Source organism: Amborella trichopoda, chromosome 6, assembly GCF_054954075.1.
Source record: "Amborella trichopoda isolate Santa Cruz 75 chromosome 6, AtrichopodaSantaCruz75HAP2 v2.0, whole genome shotgun sequence".
Taxonomy (NCBI): domain Eukaryota; kingdom Viridiplantae; phylum Streptophyta; class Magnoliopsida; order Amborellales; family Amborellaceae; genus Amborella; species Amborella trichopoda.
The window spans coordinates 42,850,861-42,873,676 of NC_142341.1; the positions used below are offsets into that span (position 1 = coordinate 42,850,861).

General features: G+C 33.4%; 1 protein-coding gene across 1 annotated transcript; it reads right to left on the minus strand.

Moving 5' to 3' along the window:
• Positions 1 to 6,633: 6,633 nt before the first annotated feature.
• Positions 6,634 to 15,692, minus strand: LOC18438695 (ras-related protein RABB1c). Its single transcript, XM_006848880.4, has 6 exons — positions 15,429 to 15,692; positions 15,163 to 15,302; positions 7,588 to 7,670; positions 7,296 to 7,500; positions 7,122 to 7,190; positions 6,634 to 6,972 (listed from the first exon to the last, which is right to left on the minus strand). Exons 1-6 carry the CDS (start codon positions 15,472 to 15,474, stop codon positions 6,880 to 6,882), a joined length of 636 nt encoding a protein of 211 aa, XP_006848943.1. The 5' UTR covers positions 15,475 to 15,692; the 3' UTR covers positions 6,634 to 6,879.
• Positions 15,693 to 22,816: the final 7,124 nt, after the last annotated feature.

Genomic DNA, 22,816 nt, shown 5'->3' on the forward strand with positions numbered 1-22,816 from the left:
ACCCCAAACCTCACAATTATATATCCGAGGGTTAGGAGTAATTGTGACCACCTTATAATAAAAATAAATAGTATACAATACCAAAAGAGTATATTCCTTTCTTTTATATTATAGAAAAATTTATGAAAAACATTTATATAAAACAAAAATAAATAGTATACAATGCCAAAAGAGTATACTCCTTTCTTTTATATTATAGAAAAATTTATGAAAAACGTTTATGTAAAGTTACAACTTCATACCTCAATCCTTTTCTTTATAGATAGAAAAAGTTATGGAAAACGTTTATATAAAGTTGCAACTTTATACTACTGAAATAAGGTGCACATCAAAAATCCTATCGAAGAAAGTATTTTGACATTGGAGAACCCTCTTATTGATCATCTCAACCTCAAGATGCATGAACATGAAGAGAAAAAAGAATTTCAAGTCTAAAAAATAGTGTATCTTATAACAAGTTTTATAGAACATCTATTTTCAAGGTTTTCAATTGTTTATTGATTTGTTCATTCTATTGCTATTTTTGAAATTTTAAATATGATAATAAAGGATAAAAATTAGTTTTCAAGCCATTTTAAATATGATACCAAGGGATAAAAATTAGTTTTCAAGCCATCATAAGTTTTTCAACACCAGAACATTTGTAAGCAAGTTTTAGAGGTGCATTTTACTTCTATAGTGTAAGGAGGCAACCTTTTATAAACCGCACCCGGTATACATTTATCTCATGAAAGAAAAATATTGATTAAAGGATTAAATTGACTTTTAAATTATTTCAAGTTTATCTCACTTATCTCTTAAAAATTATAAGGTTTACTTGAACAACAACTATTAAATAATAACTAAATTGTTTCAATTTAAGATTGAGAATCCTACACAAATATAAGAATTTTGATAAATTAATTATACTCAAGTAGCCCACGTTAAAGGATGAAAGTATCTTTTGGTTTTTAGATTTAGCAACATGGACCCACCAAATAACATAATGTCCCTGATTGTTCAGGCTTGACAACACTCTTTGTTGTAAACGCTTGTTCTATGTTGCTCACTAAACAACCAAGGGTACTATAGGTACCTACTCGGGTTACTAAACTCGAGCTAAGTTACCAAATGCCCCTACTTGCTTAGGTTCCCAACCCAATTGATTAATTTGCTATATATTTTTATGAAGTACTAAGTGTACTGAAGCTTAAAAGCTGCACTCCTACTGTCAAATACAATGATTTGACCTTTTCTACAGAATTTGGTTTTTATTTTTAAGAAGTACATTAAAATAAAATTTAGAAAACAACATTCCTAATTTTAAATAGAAGGAAAATGTAGCAACGATACTTGGAGAACGTTGCAAGAATATGTACTACTGTCTATTTTATTTGGATAGCCTAGATATTATATTATATTAAAAAGCATGCTACTTTTTACATTGTAGTAAAAAAACGTGCAAGGTATATACCTTTCAATTAAACTGAATTGTGTTGGGCATCACAGCCTTATTTCTACATAGTAAGGTTGTCAATTTATATGAAACACACCCTAAACAGAATAGTTTGACACCTTTGAATAATTTTTCAAAATAATTTGTACTTTGAATGTATTTTTTTCAAAAAATATATACAATAAGACCATTTATCTGTGGTACAAGGTGATCATAATTAATTTTGATCGTCAAATGTGAAATGATTACATTTATTCCACCAATCAACCTCAAACTTCTAAAGAAACCAAACTATTAGATTTCACATGGGATAGTCGTAAGTAATTGTAACTTTCTTTTACCAAAGATAAATGTTCTTAGGGAAAGGAATTACTTTTACACTAAATCATTAAAAGACCGGTACAACTTCTTCGAAATGATGTAATCCTCAACTATGCATTTTGTCACCCTTTTTGTTTGGACGGCATAAGTTGCCCTCTTTAGAGGGAGGGCTTTGAACTTATTGTTGAAGCATACCCAAAAATAGTACGTCTCATTAATGTGGATTCTGCACAGTGGCTTGGCCCTGGCGTGGTGCTTAAAACAAGGGACCCGGTTTCTATCCTGCCAAATCTACATATGTAGAAATGCGGGCCTCTTAATAAATTTATTTTTGAGATTGGATTGTAATATTTAATTTTTAAAGATATGTAAAATCTATCATGTAGATTATGAATATGAAAAAGTAAATAAATTTAAAAATTAAAAATAATAATTCTAATAAAAAAACATTTGGGTGAGTTTAACAAGTACAAAGATGATTAAGTCATGGTGGTAGTGGTTTCCAAATCACTTATTGCTCAAGTTGGTTGTTTTTGGGACAATGCCTGCTCATTTGTCTCTTTCTTTCTTGTTTCTTTTCCGCAGAGAAGTCCGCCAATCTCTTTCTTACTAAAAAAAACAATAAAACAAAAGTGAGCCAATCTCTTTAGGTGCTGTTTGGTTTCCTAGAAACGCGGTATCTTGGGGCGATACTTCTCCTAGAATTAGTCAATATCTCTTGGAATATCAATAAAAGTGAGCCAATCTCATAAGATGGTTTTTTAAATGGGAATATTTTTTTCTTTAATATCCAAACGGGCCTTAATGTTTTCTTGACCATTCAAATAGCTTTAGTTGTATATATGGGAAATGACCTTGTGAGACCCTCCCATACCCATGTGTGTATGGTGATCTTTTGGGGTCCTACACACATAGATGTGGGAGGGTCTCATAAGATCATTACTATATATATAGTAATATGATGTAACAACCTTAAAAAACCATCTTATGGCCATTTGTTTGATCCAAAATTTGAAATATACATTCTTTTCATTCTAATGAACAAAAAAACGAAAAATTGAAAACACAACTTAAAAAATATTTTTTTAGCTCAATTAACATAGGCCGTTCATTTTGTGAGATGCATAGATTTATTCCTTAGAAGGATTTTTTCATTTCCAATTTTTTTGAATGGCTTCATTATCATTAGATGAACAATGTTAAAAAAGAAAAAAATGACTTTGAGTTTATAATGGCTAAGATCTTGAAATTCACAAAATGAAAGATCTAGATTCGTCTTGGAAAGGACTCAATCATATCTAGGGTTCAAATTGAAATTTTTGTTTTTGGTATTGATTATTGAGATGAAGAGAGTGTGTGTAAAATTTGGGATCATACAAATACCACAAACATGGTTTTCTAGAAGTGTCGTTGTATTAAGCTATGATACAACTGTTGCATTAGATCATTGCGTGTGTGCGTGTATGTGTGTGTATATATATATATATATAGGAAAAGATTTGATTAGCCCACTAGCTTATATGAACATATGAGCCCAACGTCCCAGATTGATTCTAGGCCGATCTTATGATCACGGATGTCTGGTGGTATTTGAATTTTAGTTTCTTTTTTTACAAATCTAAATCACTTGAAATTTTAGACTTATCTTCATAAAAAATAAGTGAATCTTCAAAAAATATCAAAAAAATATTTTGTATGAAATAAATTGGCCAAAATACCCTTGAAAGTTTTAGTCTTTTTTTTGCAAATAATTATTTTTATATTTTTATTAGGTGCGCACACACCTAAAATTCAAGTGATTTTGATTGTAGAAAATAAAATAAAATTCAAGCACTACCGGACATCAGTGATCGTCAGATCGGCCCAGATTCAATCTGGGCCATTGGGCTCATATGTTCATATGAGTTAGTAGGATAATCCCATCTTTTCTCATATATATATATATATATATATATATATATATATATATATACACACATATACATATACATATACATATACATATATATATATATATATATATATACATATAGGGTGCGGTTTTTATAGAGCTGTAACTGTAGACAATCCAATTAAAGCGCACCTTAAAATTTTATTATAACATGCAATTTTGTTGTAAAAAAATACTTAGTATTATCTTGAAATCTATTTTTCAAGCCTAATTAGAAAATTTTAAATTCCAAAAATGGTTAAAATAAAGTAGATCTATGAATATATTAAAATCTTGAAAGTGGACAGTCTAGATAATGTGTTGCAAGATGCACTATTTTTGATACTCGAAAACTTTTTTTTTGATATTCATACATCTCGATGCAAGATGATCGATTAAAGGGTTTTTTCAACATTAAAACAATATTTTCGATAGATTTTTGAGGTGCATATGTGTTTCTACATTTTAAGGTTCCAACTTTAAATAAACTTTTCATATATATATATATATATATAGTGAGAGAGAGAGATTGGCAATCTGAAATTTCTTTGGACTTCTGGTATATTTCATGAAGTGGATACTGTTAACTACCAAAGCTATTTAAATGTTCAAGAAAACATTAAGGCCCATTTTGGATGTCAAAGAAACCATATTCACATTTAAAAAAATATATAATTTTTTTCCTTTCTTAATTGAAAAACATTATCGTTTTATTTTATTATATTGGTAGACTGTTTGGATGTCTATTAAAATATGAGAAGAAAATTTTATTTGCCAGATATGTCTATTTGGATGCGTTTGTAATTTTAGTTTTTGCATATTCTTGATCTCCATATAGTAGTCGAAAATGATAGAAAAAATAACTCAAAATATGATATTTTAAACAAATCAATAAAAAATCCCAAACCCAATTTACACAATTTCAGAATTTAATTATATTTCTCTTTATGTTCAGTTTATTCCTATAAATATACGAGTTAGAGAGAATGAGAAGAACCCTGTCAAGAACCCATAAAGCAGGAACATAGAGAAGAACCCTGTCAAGAACCCATAAAGCAGGAACATAGAGAAGTTTAATATTATTTTTAGAGAAAGAGTAACTTGTTAGATGAGCAGGAACAGGGAAAATTTTATGAGAGAGAAAATAACTTGATGAATGGGGATGAACAAAACAGGGTGAACTTCAATATTATTACAAGAGAAAGAAGCTTGATGAATGGGGATAAGCAGGATCAGATTGAAGAAGAACAGGGAGAAGTTCAATATTATTATGGGAGAGAGAGTAGCTTAATGGATGGGCAAGAGAGAGTAACTTGATTGATGGGTAAGAGATAGTCACCTGATGGATGGGTAAGAGATAGTAACTTGATGGATGGAGCGAGAGTAATTTGATGGATGGGCAAGATAGAGTAACTTGATGGATGGGCAAAAGAGGTGAGACGTACTTTACAAACCTTTTTCATCAAATGTTTTGAGGTTGTAAAACATCTCCCTCTGCATTCTCAAACCTTCTTCCTCAAATGTTTAGAGGTTGTAAAACATCTCCCTCTACATTCTCAAAAAACCACTCTGTAAGTTTAGATAGAGAAATTCTATGTTACATAGAAAACCTTCACTCTCAAGACCCTCCGTAAGTTTAGATAAAGAAACTCTATGTTACATAGAAAAACTCCACTCTCAATACCCGTAGAATCATGGTTGAAGTTTAGATAGAGAAACTATGTTACATAGAAAAACTCCACTTTCAATACCCATAGAATCATGGTCGAAGGGAATCTGTAAATGAATTATGGTTGAAGGGAATCTGTAAATTTAGATAGAGAAACTGTATGTTACATAAAAAAACTCCACTATCAAAATCCATAGAAAACTCCACTCTCAAGACCCCAGAATCATGGTTGAATGGAATCTGTAAATGAATTATGGTTGAAGGGAATCTATAAATTTAGATAGAGAAACGCTATGTTACATAGAAAAACTCCACTATCAAAACCACAGGATCATGATTGAAGGGAATCTAGGAATACAACAGCTCTCTAGTAACTCGTCAAAATGCAACCCTTGTCATAATGCTAATGAATCTAGGACATGATTGAAGGGAATCTAGGAGTACAACAGCTCTCCAGTAACCCGTCAAAATGCAACCCCCGTCATAATGCTAAGGAATCTAAGACATGATTGAAGGAAATCTAGGAATACAACAGCTCTCCAGTAACCCGTCATAATGCTAAGAAATCTAAGAGTACAACAGCTCTCCAATAACCCCGTTAAAATACAACTCCCGTCAAAGTGCTAGAGAGCTCAGTTGAAATTAGGGGGTGGCTTTCTAGATAGAGAAGGGGTGGCTTTCTAGAGAGAGAGAAAAGTGAAAATGTTCATTTTTTAGAGAGTAAAAAAAGTCGAACTAATATTGGGAGATGGGATATGCATAAAGAGAGTTGAAGATGAGAGAACTAGAGAGATGGAAATGTTCAATTTTTAGAAAGACGCAATGTCCAACTTTTGGAGACAAAAAAAATCGAACTAATATTGGGAGATGGGATCTGCATAAAGAGAGTTGAAGATGAGAGACCTAGGGAAGCAAAAGTTTTAAATTTGAGCAAAAAAAATGAGTCTATATGCTTTAGAAAAAAAAATTTGAGTCTACCTACTTTAGAAATTTTGGCTTAGCATCACAGTTTGTTTTGTTGGGGAATAACATGTAATGAAGTTATCCAAACAATTCTCAGTTGCTATCTCAATTATTTTTTTTTTTGTTATTTGAAAATATTACAATTTTGGGTACATCCAAACTGGCCCCCAACAATAGGGGCCTAGGGCTTTATCATTGTGGAAATTTTTACCAAACCACGTTAACAATTACTCCAAAAGAGCATTCTAGATCAAATGGTTTTCCACCAGCAACTGTCATCTAGAGGCATGCAAGAGATGCTCCTAACAAGAAAAGGGCATAAGAACCACATTTACCTCATTTTATTACATTTCAATGCACATAATTGCAGCTCTCGTAAGTCAGAACCAAAGAACAAGGTGATAAATGTGGATTTCACGTACAAACTTTTACATGCATATTTCACATTTCAAGAGAAATCAAAGAAACAGTATTGAAGTTCAAAAAACAGATCTGCACATTCTAGAAACATCAGAAGCCAATGACTAATTCCATAAACCTCGTAACAGGTGTATGTGTGGGTCAACTACAGCAACCGGCTCTTTGAGCAACAGTACCATCTCTTCCCCCAGATGGGCCTGGAATTCCTCCGTACCCAACTTTGATACCATATGACTGAAACAAAAGAAAAATAAATAATTTCGAGCAGCGCAGATCAGCAGCAGTTCTGCCACAAGAACGGCAAAAATACGCACATTTTTTACAGTCTCTCTCTCTCTCTCATGTGACTTTGTTGCAATGAATGCATGTCAAACTTAACCTACCTCATTTGATACATCAAAGACCCCTTCTTGAATCTTTTGATAGATCTTTGCAGCTGTGCTAATGAAGGCCTGCAAATATTTTCAGATTTATAAACATATCACGAGAAAAATGGAAAAGAAAATCTTTAAGGATCATAAACTTGCATGAGTTTCAGAACTGGGTTTGACCATCACCTCTTCCACATTTTGAGCTGTTTTGGCAGAAGCCTCCATAAATATCAGCCCATGCTCCTTTGCAAATTGTTCGCCTTCCTCCGTGCTGACAGCTCTTCTATGAGCAAGATCACACTTGTTACCAATAAGCATGATGGTCATATTGGCATTTGCGTGTTGTCTTGCATCCTCAAGCCAACTAGCCAGGTGGTTAAAAGTCTCTCTCCTGAAAACAACTCAGTCCATAGATTTTTAGTACAGTAACTAAAAGTACCTTAGTCATTTATGAGAAAAGCAGAAGATTGAAGGATACCTTGTAATGTCATATACAAGAAGTGCACCAGCAGCTCCTCTATAATAGGACCTTGTGATAGACCTAAATGATTCCTGACCAGCCTGCAACATAACCAGGGGTTTAACTCATAAATACAGTGCATAAGATAACCTGAAATTTGTAAAATTAAACAGTTGGGACCTTAACATCCAAAAATGAAATGGTCTACCATCCTGTAAAATGAAAACAACTGGATCCTCGGCATCCATGAAACAATACATCATCTGGAAATATCTAAAAGTAAATATCAGCCTTACTTATTCTACTAATACAAATGGTCGGTCTTTGGTGTAGTTGCAACTATGCCAAAACCCATCTAGCTCAATTGCAATGTCCATCTTTTCTCATACTTTGAGAAGCCAAAAATGGTTAAAACTTAGAAGCATCTACAAATTGCTCCCATAATAAAAGAATTGATTGGGCTCCAATAATGTTTCAAAGCTGATCAATCTACTGTAAATATATAACTTTTTTCAGGAGATTGATCTTGGAGGTTAGAAAAATGATTTCCACGTTTTCTGAATATCAAACCTCCAGAAACATGGATACGTGGGTTGCGGCTACATGGATTTCTTTGTACCCAGAAAAACCCAATACAATTTCCAAAAGGAAAAGTCCTTCATGAATCAGCAGGTGCAAGAGCCTGCTGACTCACCGACAACCATCTTTAAGATGGACGTTGTAAAAAACTCGCAAGGTTATACAGTGTAAAAATTCTTTCAAAAAAATCACATTTTGAATATCAAAAATGTTTTTTTTTTTTATGTTCATGATCATCTGAACTTTAATCATGAATCACTGAAATTTTAGATTAAAAATCCTTTACTAAGATGGTTTAAGAGGGGGCCCACATATGTATAGTATGAGTCAGCAGATTCATAGAATTCACAGAAACCCCACCCTTTCCAAAAACATGATGCTTACAAATGCATTCCTGGCCCAGGATTTATTCTTCATGTAGTAGAAAGACTGACACTAGAATAATATGGGTGTTTGTCTAGAGGGCTTGGGTGCATCGCCCAGGCCTAGGCTGCAAAACTAGGCGGTGGTCCCTAGGCAGCCGCCCAGCGCCCAGCCCAGGGCCTGCGGCCTGCCCAAGGGCGGAAATGACTTTTTTTTTTTATTATTATTATATTGAGTTTTCTTGAAAAATAAAAGTTTCTAAGGGTGGGTTTTAGGTTCATTTGAAACCTAAACCAACAAGAACTCATATTTTAATATTTTAGAGAGAGATAAACCTCAAAAAAACTAGATTTTGTGATTTCCATTAGATCGAAGTGTTTCTCAAAGTTATGGAAAATGGATCCAAACATCACCCAAGTATATTAGATTTAGTTTTGGAGTTTTTTCATCTTATTAGAGGGTGTTTTTGAATATTTTAGCACCAAAAAATATCTCAGAGGTGGAAATTTGGAGTTCGAGCAATCAAAGTAAGTGCAAAACTTTATTTTTTAGATTGCTTTGTTTTATTTTGAGAAGTCTTATTCAGAATCTAGTCGAATGGAGCACCAGGTTAGCAATATGGATATAACCCATATCCAAATGACAAAAATTGCATTAGATGCAATTATTGTGAAAAATATACAAAAGGGGGCATAAACCGATTTAAGAAACATCTTGCCGGTATTACGGGGGATGTTGCCCCTTGTAAAAAGGTTCCTGAAGCTATCAGAGAAGAGATTAAACAATATATGAGTTATGTAAAACAAAAACAGGAATAAAATCCTTGTCATTTAAATATGTCTATTTTTGGTTCTACTAGAAGAAGTGATCCGGTTTGGAATTATGGTCATAACCCGAACCCAAATGATAAAAATTGTATAAGGTGTAATTTTTGTGAAAAAGATACCAATGCGGGCATTAACCGATTCAAAAAACATCTTGCCAGTATTAAAGTGAATGTTGTTTTTTGTAAAAAAGTTCCTTAAACTATTTGGGATGAGATTAGACAATTTATGAATTTAGAAAAACCAGAAAAGGATGAAAATGAGCCTTGTTCTATGGAAATATCTTCTCCAAGTTCTTCTAGAAGTGGTGATCTGGGTTGGAGGTATGGCTATAACCCGAATCCGAATGACAAAAATCATATTAAATGTAATTATTGTGGAAAGGATACTAATGGGGGTATTTACCGGTTCAAAAAACACCTTACCGATATTAAGGGGGATGTTGCCCCGTGTAAAAATGTTCCTGAGGCTACCAGGGAGGAGATTAAATAATATCTGAGTTCAAGGAAGCACAAAAAGATAGAAAAGAGTAGAGCAGCCAAGACGGCTAGGGCCTCATATGCACATAGTAAGAGGGAGGTTGAAGAAGAGGAGGCAGAAGAGGCAGATTGAAAAAAAACAGAGGAGGACGAGCATTATGTTGAAGAGGGAGATGACTCTGATAATGATGGCCTCGAAGCTGATACATATGATGAGGCTTACCTTATTCCTTCTGATGATGATGATGATGACTGAAGAATGACGAGTTGAAGACGCTTGAGTGCTTAACTCTTGGTGTCGACTGTTGAGTGTTAACTATTGTGTCCTAGACTATATATTTTCTTTTTTTTATTTTTAGTTTCTAGTTTTTAGCTTCTAATATCTAACTTTTTTGTGTATCAGACTATCGGTGTATGCTTGTATGGTTTTACTATTTTAGCATTGTATGAAATATGGATTATTTTTATGGATTATCAAAATTCTTTTCTCGACTTCTCCTCAATTCCTTATTCATGGAAATATTAAATATGGATTATGGATAGATTATAGAATATCAAAATTCTAAAAAATTCTATCTTTTTTCTTTCAACTGTGCCCCCCAGGTTTTGGGCGCCCGCCTGGGTGCTGGGCAGCCTGGACCCCCAAGGTCGCCTAGGTGCCGCCTAGCACTTTTTGAAACACTGGTCTCTTAAAATCCCACCTAATACGTTATGGAAATGATATACCAAAGAGTGGTGTCAAAAAGGCCAATGTTATAGAGAGCCATTTTTAACAATGTATAAGCATAATCGTAATTAAAATTAAAGATAATTCAAAAATAAAAAACAACAAATAAAAAGATTAGAAACATCCAACTGAGAATAAGAAAATCTAATCCATTTAGTTTAAATTAAATCTTAAAACCTAAAATCCAAATTGCTAAACACGTTCATTTCCCATATACCATTTCAAGCTTGGCATTTCATATATAACAATGATACTAGATGCGAATCAAGCTTTAAATTCTTGTATTATTTAATTTTAAGCTTCCTAATGTAAAGTTAGTAGTGAGGTTTTCTTTTGTTTTTTAACAAAAGTAATGAAAATATGTTTTCAAAAATGTTAATTAAAATTTTATGGTTTTAATTAAGATTTGTTATTCTTTTTATTTTTTTAGATGACATGGTTAAATTCCTTAGACCTGGCTTGAACCCAATAAAGCAAGCAACTCATAGTTTGACCCTGCAGTGTTAGCCAACTCATGGCAATAAATCATCCAAAACTGGATTTTTGCCTTATTTGAGGTTTGCGACCAGGGAAAGTAATGGTTAAGAGAGCCTTGTTGGCTCACGAATTTAGTAGAGCCAAGAAACAGGAAAGGCAGCGCCGACAAATATTTATTTTTGGAAATTAAATCCACATTTTTTTATGCAAGTAAAAAGCATACAATCATGTGTGCTGCAACCATCTGGATCATATGTCAAGATGAACCAAAAGGTGGAGAAAGGAATGAAGCCCCTGCTTTGGTAAAAATGAACGACACATCTGCAGACTTACTACAGAGCTGTATATAATTGAGAAAAACTAACCCTGTTCAAAGCATAGAAGGGGCTCTCAATCATATCATGAAGGAAATAATCGAAGTTCATCACATAAATGGTACAAAACTACTCATAATGAGTTGTTAATCTTTCATTCCAATTTTCAAATGATACACCGATTTGTTGCAATGGTTTACCCCTCCCATTTCAAAGTTAAATTTGATTCTTAAATTCTATGAAGGAATATCAGGTCAAAGAATCAATTTGCAGAACGAATCGGGTCATGGTACAGGTGTGGAAAAGAATGTTGCATTGTGGTTGAGAAGAGGTGGCATGCAAGAACTTGGGCCGTCCATTGTATGCCATTGCATCAAGTATAAGCTTATCAAACAACAACGTGAAAGGAGATTCCATTGTCCACCTCTTTTAATAATGGCCCATATCTATCTATTAGATATATCTCTCAATCACGGGCTGACTCTTAATCACCCTGTCTTCACAACTGATTTTACAGGGTAGTAAAGAAGCACAAAGCTATTTGAAGTGAAATTATGAGAGAAATTGTGAAGGCCAATTGTTCCACATAATAACACGCGGCACATGCAAGCCTAAATTACAAAGTGGGATGGCCATAGAGGTTATGATGTTCATTGGCCAGTGGCTCTGGGGTATGAGGAGTTGGCTTAGGTAGCAATTCTTAGCAGCACGAGGTGCAACCATAGGTATAATGGGAGCTTCATTAGAAACTCTAATGGAGGATCAGGTTTAGTGTTGGGTTGAAGAACTAAACGAACTACTAATTGGAAGTCAGGTGAAGGGAAGAACAAATGGAAGGTTATTTTCTAGTTCTAACAGGACTAATACCCAATTTGGAAGGTTCAAATGAGGATCGTTTTGAGCAACAATAGGGTTATAGAGGTGCATGAAATTTTGTAGGAGTTGAAGGGATGTGGTGCCTAGAAATATTCTTCATTCCTAAATATGGAATTAAGAAAGCTTGTAGAGTAGATCATGAATGCTGGTCCACGTTAGGTCTTTTATGAAACTTTGCAAGCCGATAACATTGGTTAAACATCGGTGGCCAACTTGGGGTGCTCCAGCCACACCAAGAGTTTTGACACAGTTTCAATCTGATTCAAATAGTCTGTCCATAAAACTTACGGGACACTGGAGCCTAATCATTAGCAATAACCAAAAGTTTGTACTCCTCAATACTTGTTCCTCAAATTGTTTTTCCAAGCCACAACATGACATCTCTTATTCCATTCCTACCTACTACATATATCAATCAAATATGCCAAAATACATAGCACAATAGGGTCATCACTCATCAAGTTGGCATTGTTTATAAACCTTTATTCTTGTCGGCTGTCATCCTATGGAAGGAAGAATCACATTATTCTGATTCCCTTGCTAAAGATAACAAACATCAATCTCTATGTTCAACACATTTCTTACTATTGAAACACATCATTGAATCTCTATCTATCATATTTCTCCCATTTCATCATGGAATTCTTCATTCATACTTATTGTCTATGTAACACAAGCATTTAAAGGTTTGTGTCTGAAAGGACAGTATTTCTGGCACTCGTTTCTGTGTCAAACAGTGATACACATAATTGTGCCTTATAAAATAGCTTATTACTCACTTATTCCACTCCTTGGATCCAATTCACTAACCAACAGTACATTCCAACGCAAAAATCCTGCTCAAATGGGGATCTTAAAATAAATATATAAATAAATAAATAAATATAAATATATATATATATATATATATATATATATATATATATATATATATATATATATGCATGATAGAGCAGTCCTATGAGAGATCTGTTTTCATCAATGTTGTGGATCATGGATGGAGAAAAATGAAGGATATTTAAGTGGGAATAGACAAGTAGAGAACACTATGAACGTTAAGGTCTATGATGTTAATCACTTCGAGGATCATGGCCCTTTCACTGGGTACCTATTAAAGAGAAATTGGAGATACTTGTCAGTCAATAAGAGAAAATTGGGATATTTGTCCCTTTGACTTCCGCTTAATGTTAGATATATTAGTTTGGGTGAGTAAGGTCACGGGATAACCAAGGTTTTAAAAGTCAGCCTAGTCGACTTGGACTCGGCCAAGTTACTCGGACTCGGCACCTTGCCATCCTAGGTACAAGTGCAGACATAAAAAAACCAATAAAAAATAAAATTTTTACTACATCAATATAAATATATATAATATATAACATGTTCACACAATTTTGACTTTTTGATGATGATTTGTGAGTTTTATAATCGTATGCTCTATTTATTCTATACTCTCCTTTTTTGGATTTGCCTGTATTTTTTCCAGCTATATATCAATTTCTTTCAAAACCAATCTTTTATGATTTCTTCCATTTGTTATTTGTAATTCAGTCTTTTTTTTCCTTTCCTTTTTTTTTTACAAATTTGATGTAATGTTTTTAAATTGCTAGTCCTTTTGGGCTTGTAGATGACTCGAGGACTCGCCCGAGCTACTCGGCTCACGCAGGGGCCAAGTCCCAAGCCAGAGCAGATGTCATGCACATCGGCTGGAGCCTTGAAGTTTGTGACAAAAAGCCCAAAAAAGCTAACCTCAGAATGAGATTCCTAAGGATATTGAAACTTCAAGAATGCTATGGATGGACTCTTCAAGCACATTTTGATGGTTGTGACGAAGACAGCTATTGGGTCATAAGACCTTACTTGAAACCATCTACCATCTAGAGTTTGATACTTTGGATGTTGTGATGTGGTTGACTCGTATGGAGAGGTGCCCATGGAACTTCTTTCATATTTTTAATATTCTTTTTTTGGGTATTTTATCTCAAGCCTAGCCGACCCCAAATAGTTGGGATAAGGCTCGGATGATGTTGATGAGTTTATCTCGTGGATGAAAATGATTTTGATCTCATATAGACCAAGGGAGATGAACAAGAAAAAAAAGCCATGCTCTAACATTGACATAATCACACTATTGAACCAGCTATAAAACAGTGAGCAATAGTCATGTTATCAGTGATTCCAACTTTAACTAATAAATGATTACAAATGTGTCCAAAGAAGCAGTCGTCTTTGATTTTCTACTTATCAAAGAAATCTATATTAAGGTTTCCCAACATATTCCTGTGATACAGATCTATACTACAGATAATCATTAAAAATAAATAACACACATTCCAAGATGAACACTAGCAATCATCTGAGGCAAACCTAGTGCATGTTATCTAATTCATATATAAGATATCATAAACTCAAAGAATTTGCAGGTATGAGGGCCAACCAACTAGCAAACCCAGTCCTGGAAAAGGAACACCAAACAGACATGGAAACACCTTTTTTCATCATAACACTTGGAATATTTACGAGGACTTTTTTTATCTCATGTGCCACAACCCCTCGATAAATTCCTCACCATGAAGAGAAGATGATTTAGAGAACCATAATAAAGCTTCATACAAACAACATTTCTTCTAATTTGTAACAAAACAAATTCAATTGAAAATCCAAAAGAAAATATCAAGGAACTGAAAGTTTTAATAAACCAAGGGCACCAAGGGCTAGAACATGCTAGAACATCAACAAATACTGCAGAAACTCTTATAGTTGAGAGAGAAAGAATCTGTCAATAGTACAGAGAAAGAGAGAGAGAAGAGATTATAGTTCAGAGAGGAAGAATCCAATTCAGAGTTCGCACACCAATTCAACAAACTTCAATATTATCAAACATCATAAACTACTACAATCCCAGAGAGACAGAGAGAGGGGGAAATAGAGGAAAATAAGGAAAACAAGGAACCAACCGTGTCCCATATTTGGAGCTTGATAGGTTTGTTATCAATGGTGATCATCCGAGCCCCAAACTCAACACCAATTGTCAAATCATGGACAGGTTGAAACCTCTTATCCGTGAATTGCAGGAGCAGGCATGACTTCCCCACGCCTGCATAACCCCAAAATCCATTATCTCACTTCAAATCCCATTCCTCCACCTCTAAATTCATCACCAGGGTCAAAACCCCCAAAATTCAAATTTCAAAACCCTAAGAAAGAAAGTTGCAGAACAAACCTGTGTCTCCAATGATTATATATTTGAAGAGGTAAGCGTAAGACATGGCTGATGAATCGATTTAAATTCGCAGGATGGGTGTGTGAGGAAGAACTCTCTCTGTGTCTGTATCGATATAAATGACAAAAAGCCAATTCACGAAGCAAAATAAAGCGCAGGGCGAGAAAAGTGTTTGATTATTTTTACAGAAGAAAGAGAAAGAGAGAGACAGAGAGAGAGAGAGAGAGGGAACGTAGTAGAAAAGTTAGAGCCAGCTAAGACTGCGTTTTATCCACCGACGCGCCTCATATTATATTGGGTGTAAAAAATAAAGGAATAAACTAAACTTTGACGGTTGACCCCGATTTCTCCGGAAATTGCCAGCATATCCCTATTCTTGGAGGACTTGCATTGTTTAGTCTAGCCCTTTTCTATTTTTTTTTTGTTTGTTTTTTTTCACAAGAGAACATGATTTTAATTAAGGACACGGCTTCTATCAATCCATGTAGAAATGAGTTAGACTCTTAAATACCTATTTTTTATATGGATTTTTGGACTTAATTTTTTTAAGACATTTAATATCTAACATGGAGATCAGGAATATAAAAAATAAATAAATTTTAAATAATAAAAATAATTATTTTATGAAGAAAACATTTGGATAGTTATTTTCACTTGTTTTTAGATGGACTACCTATTTGCGTTCATTTTTAAAATGGATGTTTTATACCTCTGGACCGCATATTGTAGAAATGAAATTATGCATGAAACACTTTTCAGTTTTATTAATGAAAGAATATTACAAGAAATGTATAGAGGAAAAAATAACTAAGTTAATACCTTTCTAACTTCTTTAAGGGATGCGGTTTGTATAGAGCTTAGGCTCTAAACAATCAAATTAGAGCATACCTTCAAATGATATTGAGAAATGTGGTTTCAATAGTGGAAATCTTTGTGGCATCTTTTTATATTTATTTATAAAGTTTAAAGCTTCAAAAATAGTGTAGATCGATAGATCTATGAAAACTTGAAAATATTAAAAATTGATGGTCCAAAAATACCTTACAAAATACACTATTTTCAAAACTTGAAATCTATTTTTTTCTCTCATATCCATGCTTATTGATATCGAGATGATCAATTTAAAGATATTTGAGCATCAAAACAATCTCTTTTAATGAAATTTTTTAGATAGGTTCAAATTTGATTGTTTAGAGCCTTGGCTCTATATAAACTTTTCCCCTTCTTAAATGGTTAAGATTTTGGTTTTTGAAGGAAAAGTGGTTTACGGATGCACTTAAATAATAGCGTCCTCTGATGAAGCATGTAACGTCCTTTTTGGAGATGGATGATAAAAGTATGCTAAAGATGTTGAGCCTTTTTTTTCCTAAAATTTTGAATCCAAAATTTATCTCTAAAACAAATTTAGAGGGAGGAGTGGGTCTTTCTTGAGAAAGTTCTCTCAAAAGACTCGGTAAATTCCTATCCAATATTCTCTTTCACAAAGAGAGAGAATGTGTCTCAAGATTTGAGACCATGCTTGAGCCAAGTGTAAACAGTATCATTAAGCGCCTCTCGCACACGAGCATGAGCATGAGCGTGAGCGCGCTGTTGAGCCAAATGCAAAGAGGCACACGCACATGGGCATGTTTGTTGTGTTTTGTGTAAGTCTTTTCTCGTTTAGGTTTTCGAAACACAAGTGCAGTTGATATCCACATATTTAAATAAGATTTCTTTCATGCATATCATCAATACCGTATAAATGACACATAACTTCTCTTTCTAGAAATAAGATAAAACACATTTTCATACATTATGTATTTCAAATACTATGCTAAAAACAAGATGTTATTTTGAAATAAGACAATGTATTTTCCAAAGTAAAATACAACATGTTACAACCAGAATTATACACAAATCCTAGGAATAATGAGATAAAGTTTATGAAGCCCTAATTTTATCCACTAGAAATAGAATTTACCGAAAATATTTATCATAAAAAGCTACTTTACTGTTGAAAAATCTTTCAATTGATCTTCTTAACTTCAAGATGTATGGATATGAAGGAAGAAAGATCTCAAGACCTTAAAATAATACATCTTGTAATACATTATGGAATTGCATCATGTAGGGGGCCTTATTTACATATTTGTATCATATATATAGTTTGGATGAGTTCAACTTGACACCAATTTCTCTTTTTCACTGCTAATACAACACAAATTTGCTTCAATATCGAAAAGAAAGAGTTCCAAAAAAATTTAAACCATTCCCAATATTTCTCTCTGCAATGCGTTTTTTAGATCGAGGAAACCCAAACACATCATGATGTCATTTTTGTGATATTTCTAGTTGAATCCGCATGTTGGTTAGGAATTAGGGTTATGAAAGTCTTGAGCTTTGTTCTTCCAGTGCTATATGTTGGATGTGGTGAGATCTGAAATCACCCAACATTTCATATTATGTGGGAGTAATATTGATATTGCTATTGATAGGGGTTTTTTAAAAAGATAAAAATCCAAAAGATTAAGACTCTAAGATATATCTTTTGATTTTACGATATATGTAACATCTATAAGAAGTCCCCTATTTAGTCTGGATTTCTAACTTTATATATTTGGGATGAAAGAGGAAAACATGTGTGTGTATTTCGATCACTATATGGGAAAAGTGGCTTTTTGGGCCCGTTTGGTTACTTGGATTCATATTTCTAGGAGTCACTTTTTTTAGAAATGGTTAGTTGGATTTCTAGAACACTTTTGCTAGAAAATGCTCATTGGATTCAGATTTTTAGGAGTTATTTTTTCTAGAAAAGGACAGACCAATCGTGTTTGGTTCGCTTAGAATTGATATTTCCGTTGGAATTGAGATTTATGTGGGATTCCTGGATGCTCATTTAAGCCTAAAGTTTGGAAATCTCAATTCGATCAAAATAAGTGGAAATGACATTTCATGGAAACGAACCATTTTTTTACGGACCAATCGCTACCCAACAGTAAGTTATATTGAATAAATGTTTTGAGGTTCGTAAGCTTCTCCAGCCCTAGGGACCGAGGACTTTTCCATTTGTGTGGTAAGTTAGATTGAATAAATGTTTTCATGCCCATCAGCTTCTCCAACCCTAACGACTTTAGGACCTTTCAGATGTGAATGAAAATGAAACTCTAGCGGCGTTGAGAACTTATGCCATCTGCTATTGAAGAACAACAACATATTAAATTTTTTGAGAGGGATACTACATCAAATTTTAGAGAACGTAATAAAATTTTAGAGCGGAAAACTATAACATATTTTAGAGAGAGCAGACATATTAAAATTTTAGAGAAGGAAACTATATCAAGTTTTTGAGAGAAAAAGTACATGAAATTTTTTTAGAGAGAGAAAATACATAACTTTTTTTAGAGAGAAAAACTATCTCAAATCTTAAATTTTAGAGAAAGAAAGTATTATAAAAATTTAGAGAGAGGAGCTATATTAAATTTTAGAGAGAGGAACTACTTAAGACTTTTTAAAAAGGAATATCTCAAAACCTTTAGAGAGAGAAGTTATTTTAAATTTTAAGTTTTAGAGAGAGAGAGTATGTTAAAATTTTAGAGATAATAACTATATCAACTTTTAAATAGATTTTTAAATATCCATAAATTTTTTTGGATTTCAAATATCCAAAATTCCTAATTTCCTTCGATCCAAACTGGTCCTAACAATTTCTCTCTCTTTTCTCAAGGGAATCATATTGTAACGAATTGAAGTTGGGTTTTCTAGTTCATGCACTATTTTCTATCTTCTCTCTCTTTGTTAGAGGGAAACTCATCTTGCATCGCTTGTATCCCTTCCTTTATTTGGATGGGTTCTTGTTTTTCTCTCTTACTTGAGTAGAGATTTGTCTTAGAAGGGAAGTGTTTCAAGAGTTGATACCCATTTGCAAATATTTGTGGATATTATGCTAGAGAGAGAGAGAGTCTATTTATATTTTATAAAATATTATTTTCATATTTTTATTAGGTGAGCCTTATAATATGTAAGTACACTCCAAATTTTAGATCATTCTGATTTATATAAAAAAAATAAAAAATAAAACACTACCAAAAAATTGTGACCATACGATGAACTTTGGACGGTATGAGCATAAGTGAAATCATTATTCATTTTTGCCTATAGACGTTAAAAAAATTTTTTTTTTTTTTCTCTGTCTCTCTCTCTTTCTCTCTCTCTATATATATATATATATATATGGGCGCAATTTGTATAGAGCCAACGCTCTAAATAATCAAAGTAGAGCCCATCTTCAAATAGTGTCGAGAAATGTGGTTTCAATACTAGAAATCTTTGTGATGGCCCTAAAATATATTTTCAACCATTAATTATAAAATTTAAAGCTTAAAATATAGTGTAGATCGAGCAAATCTATGAAAACTTGAAAATTGACGGTCCAAAAATTCATTGCAAGATGCACTATTTCTAAAACTTGAAATCCATTTTTATGATGCCTATACATCTTGATGTCAAGATGATTAATTTGAGGACTTTTGGGCATCCAAACAACCTCTTCTAATAAAAATTTTGAGGTAGGCTCTAATTCGATTGTTTAGAGCCTTTGTTATATATATATAAGGTTACAACCTTGAACAATCAAATTAAGGTGCACCTCCTAATTTTATCATAAATATAATTTTGGTATAAAAAATTTATAGGATGGCTTGAGAATCTATTTTAATATCTAATTTTAAAATTTTAAACTCCAAAAATAGTTCAAATTAAGTGGATCTATAAACACTTGAAATTTTGAAAATCGACGGTCCAAATAATGTGTTGCAAAATACACTATTTTTAGGACTCAAAATTTTTTTTTCTTTTCATATCATACTTCTTGATGTCGAGATGATCAATTAGAAGGTCAAAACAACTTTTTATGATGGCTTTTTTTGATGCACTTTAATTGTACATTTTAAGGTTACAACCTTGTATAAACTCTCTCTCTCTCTCTCTCTCTTTATATATATATATATATATATATATATATATATATATATATATATATATATATATATATATATATATATATATATATATATATGCTGATATTAGCCTACTAGCTCATATGAATATATGAGTCCTGCTTAAATTGAATCAAGGCTGATTTAAAAGTTACGACCTCATTTTGTATTTGAATTTTAGTGTTTTTTTTACAGATCCAAATAACTTAAAATTTTAATCGTTCATTCTTTTCATTAAGGCCCACCTAATAAAAATATTTTAAAAATAATTTGCACAAAATAAATTGACCAAAATACCCCCAAAACATTTCAGAGGTATTTTGATCAATTTATTTATTGTAAATTATTTTTTTGATTTTTTTAATAGATTTTTCTATTTTTGAAGAGCACACGCCTAAATTTTCAAGCTATTTGGATTCATATAAAAAATTTTAAAATTTAAATACGAAATGAAAAGGTTGTGGCTGTCAGATCGGCCCAGATTGAATCTGAACCATTGGGCTCTTATGTTCATATGAACTAGTGGGCTAATCCCAACATTTTCCATATATATATAATTTTCCTAGAAATGCTCTAGGCCATCCGATCAGCTCTAATGTTTGAGATCCATGATTTGCTATTTCTTTTTCCTTCTTTTCTTTTTAATCATCCATTTCTATTTCTTTTTTCTTTTATTCTTGTTCTTCTTAGTATCTCTATCATGTGAGAAAGATGGTGCAATCTACTGATAGAGCGGAAGAGAAATTGTTAAAGGGTTAGAGAGATAAAAGGGGAGACAGACTAGGGCCATAGGGTCGTGGGAGATTGTGGGGCATGAGAGAAAGAAGAAAGCTTGGCCCCAACTTTTGCTATACAAAAAAGTTTGCAAAACAAGTTGGAATTGTTTTAATTTTAATGGAACTTTGGAGAATTAGTAATTAAAAGGATAAAATTGGGGGAATCTAACGGGTAAGGGGCTAAAAATGAAGGCATTTGAAGGGAAACTCATGTAAAGAAAAGAATGAAGATTTAAAATTTAAAACTCATGAAAACTTATCATATTTTTCCTACATTGTTCTTTCTATTTTTTTTTTATTGACAAGTATTAATAGTCTTTATTGATGTCAATCATGGAAAAAAAAGGTTACACGTCAAAAATAGAGAATATCATAACCAATAAGACACGATAGAGAGACACCCCTCTCTTTGGCTAAGAGTCTTAGCTTGCCCATCTGCCACACGCTTTGCCTCTATATTACCATGTACAAAAGTAATTTGAATAGATAGGCAGATGTCTCAAACATTCATCTATAATGATCTAAGCTTTCACGCCACACTTTTCTTTTTTTCCCTTTTGCATCATCTGATAATATTTAAAGAATCCCTTTTAACCACCAAAGGGCGAGCAATACCTCCCTCCTTGAAGATCAAAATACCCTGTAATAGAGCCTTAAGCTCTTCTAGTTTTCTTTTTGTTCTTTGTATTCTCTTTCTTCTAAGGGCCAGGCTTGGGCCACGGTCAGTTTGGTTTGGCTCGGCCTTGGCCCTTTGTTTTAAGCTTTTTTTTTGGTTTTTTATGTTATTTTATTTGGCCCAACCCAGCCTGCAAAGGGCCAGGGCTGGCCCCATGGGCACTAGGGCTGTTTTAGGGCTAAGGCTGGACCAACCCAGGCCCTAGCCTTCCAACCGTGTGGCTTAGTTTTTTTAAGGAAAATACAGGTTGCTTAGGGTGGAGGTATCATTGGAGTTCACAAGTGCCCCTGTCCCAAAGAAAGTAGTGGTTACTTAGGGTGAAGGTATCATTGGAGAGCACGATTGCTGCTGTTCCTTTGTGTTTGGGCACGCAGTGTTTTCATAGAATCAAGAAGTTTTTGATTGGACATTAGTGGTTACAATTTTTTATTTCTTGATAATGCATTAGGGGACTCCTCTCAGCAAGAGGAATGAAACTCAAGACGTGTTGTTGTGGTGTCCCCCCGCCTTGACTACAAAGCCACACGTCAGATACACAAAGTGATAGTGTAACCAGGAGGTGGTAAAATTCACTGATATGCTCAGCCAGGAGATAGTGGCCATGGCGATGCCAATTACATACGAATAGAATGTCACAGATGGGAAGGGAATAGAGAGGCGATGCTCATCCACCATGGAACGTATGGACTGGATATCAAGGCCTCTACAGTCATTGGTTCCAAGATGTGTAATCTGGTCTTCAAGGATAACACATGGGCAGTATTTCCTTGTACTCTTGTACAAGGTTAAAATGTATTATCAATATAAAGAAGGAAATTAAACCTGATTTGGAAGTGGGAAGTTGTATTTCTGCTTACTGATTTAAAGCTATCCAAGGTATTGAATAGATATAAGTGAATATTCAGGACTCCACTGAAAATTTCCAGACCCCAGACTATGTACTGATAATGTAAAATTGCTAAT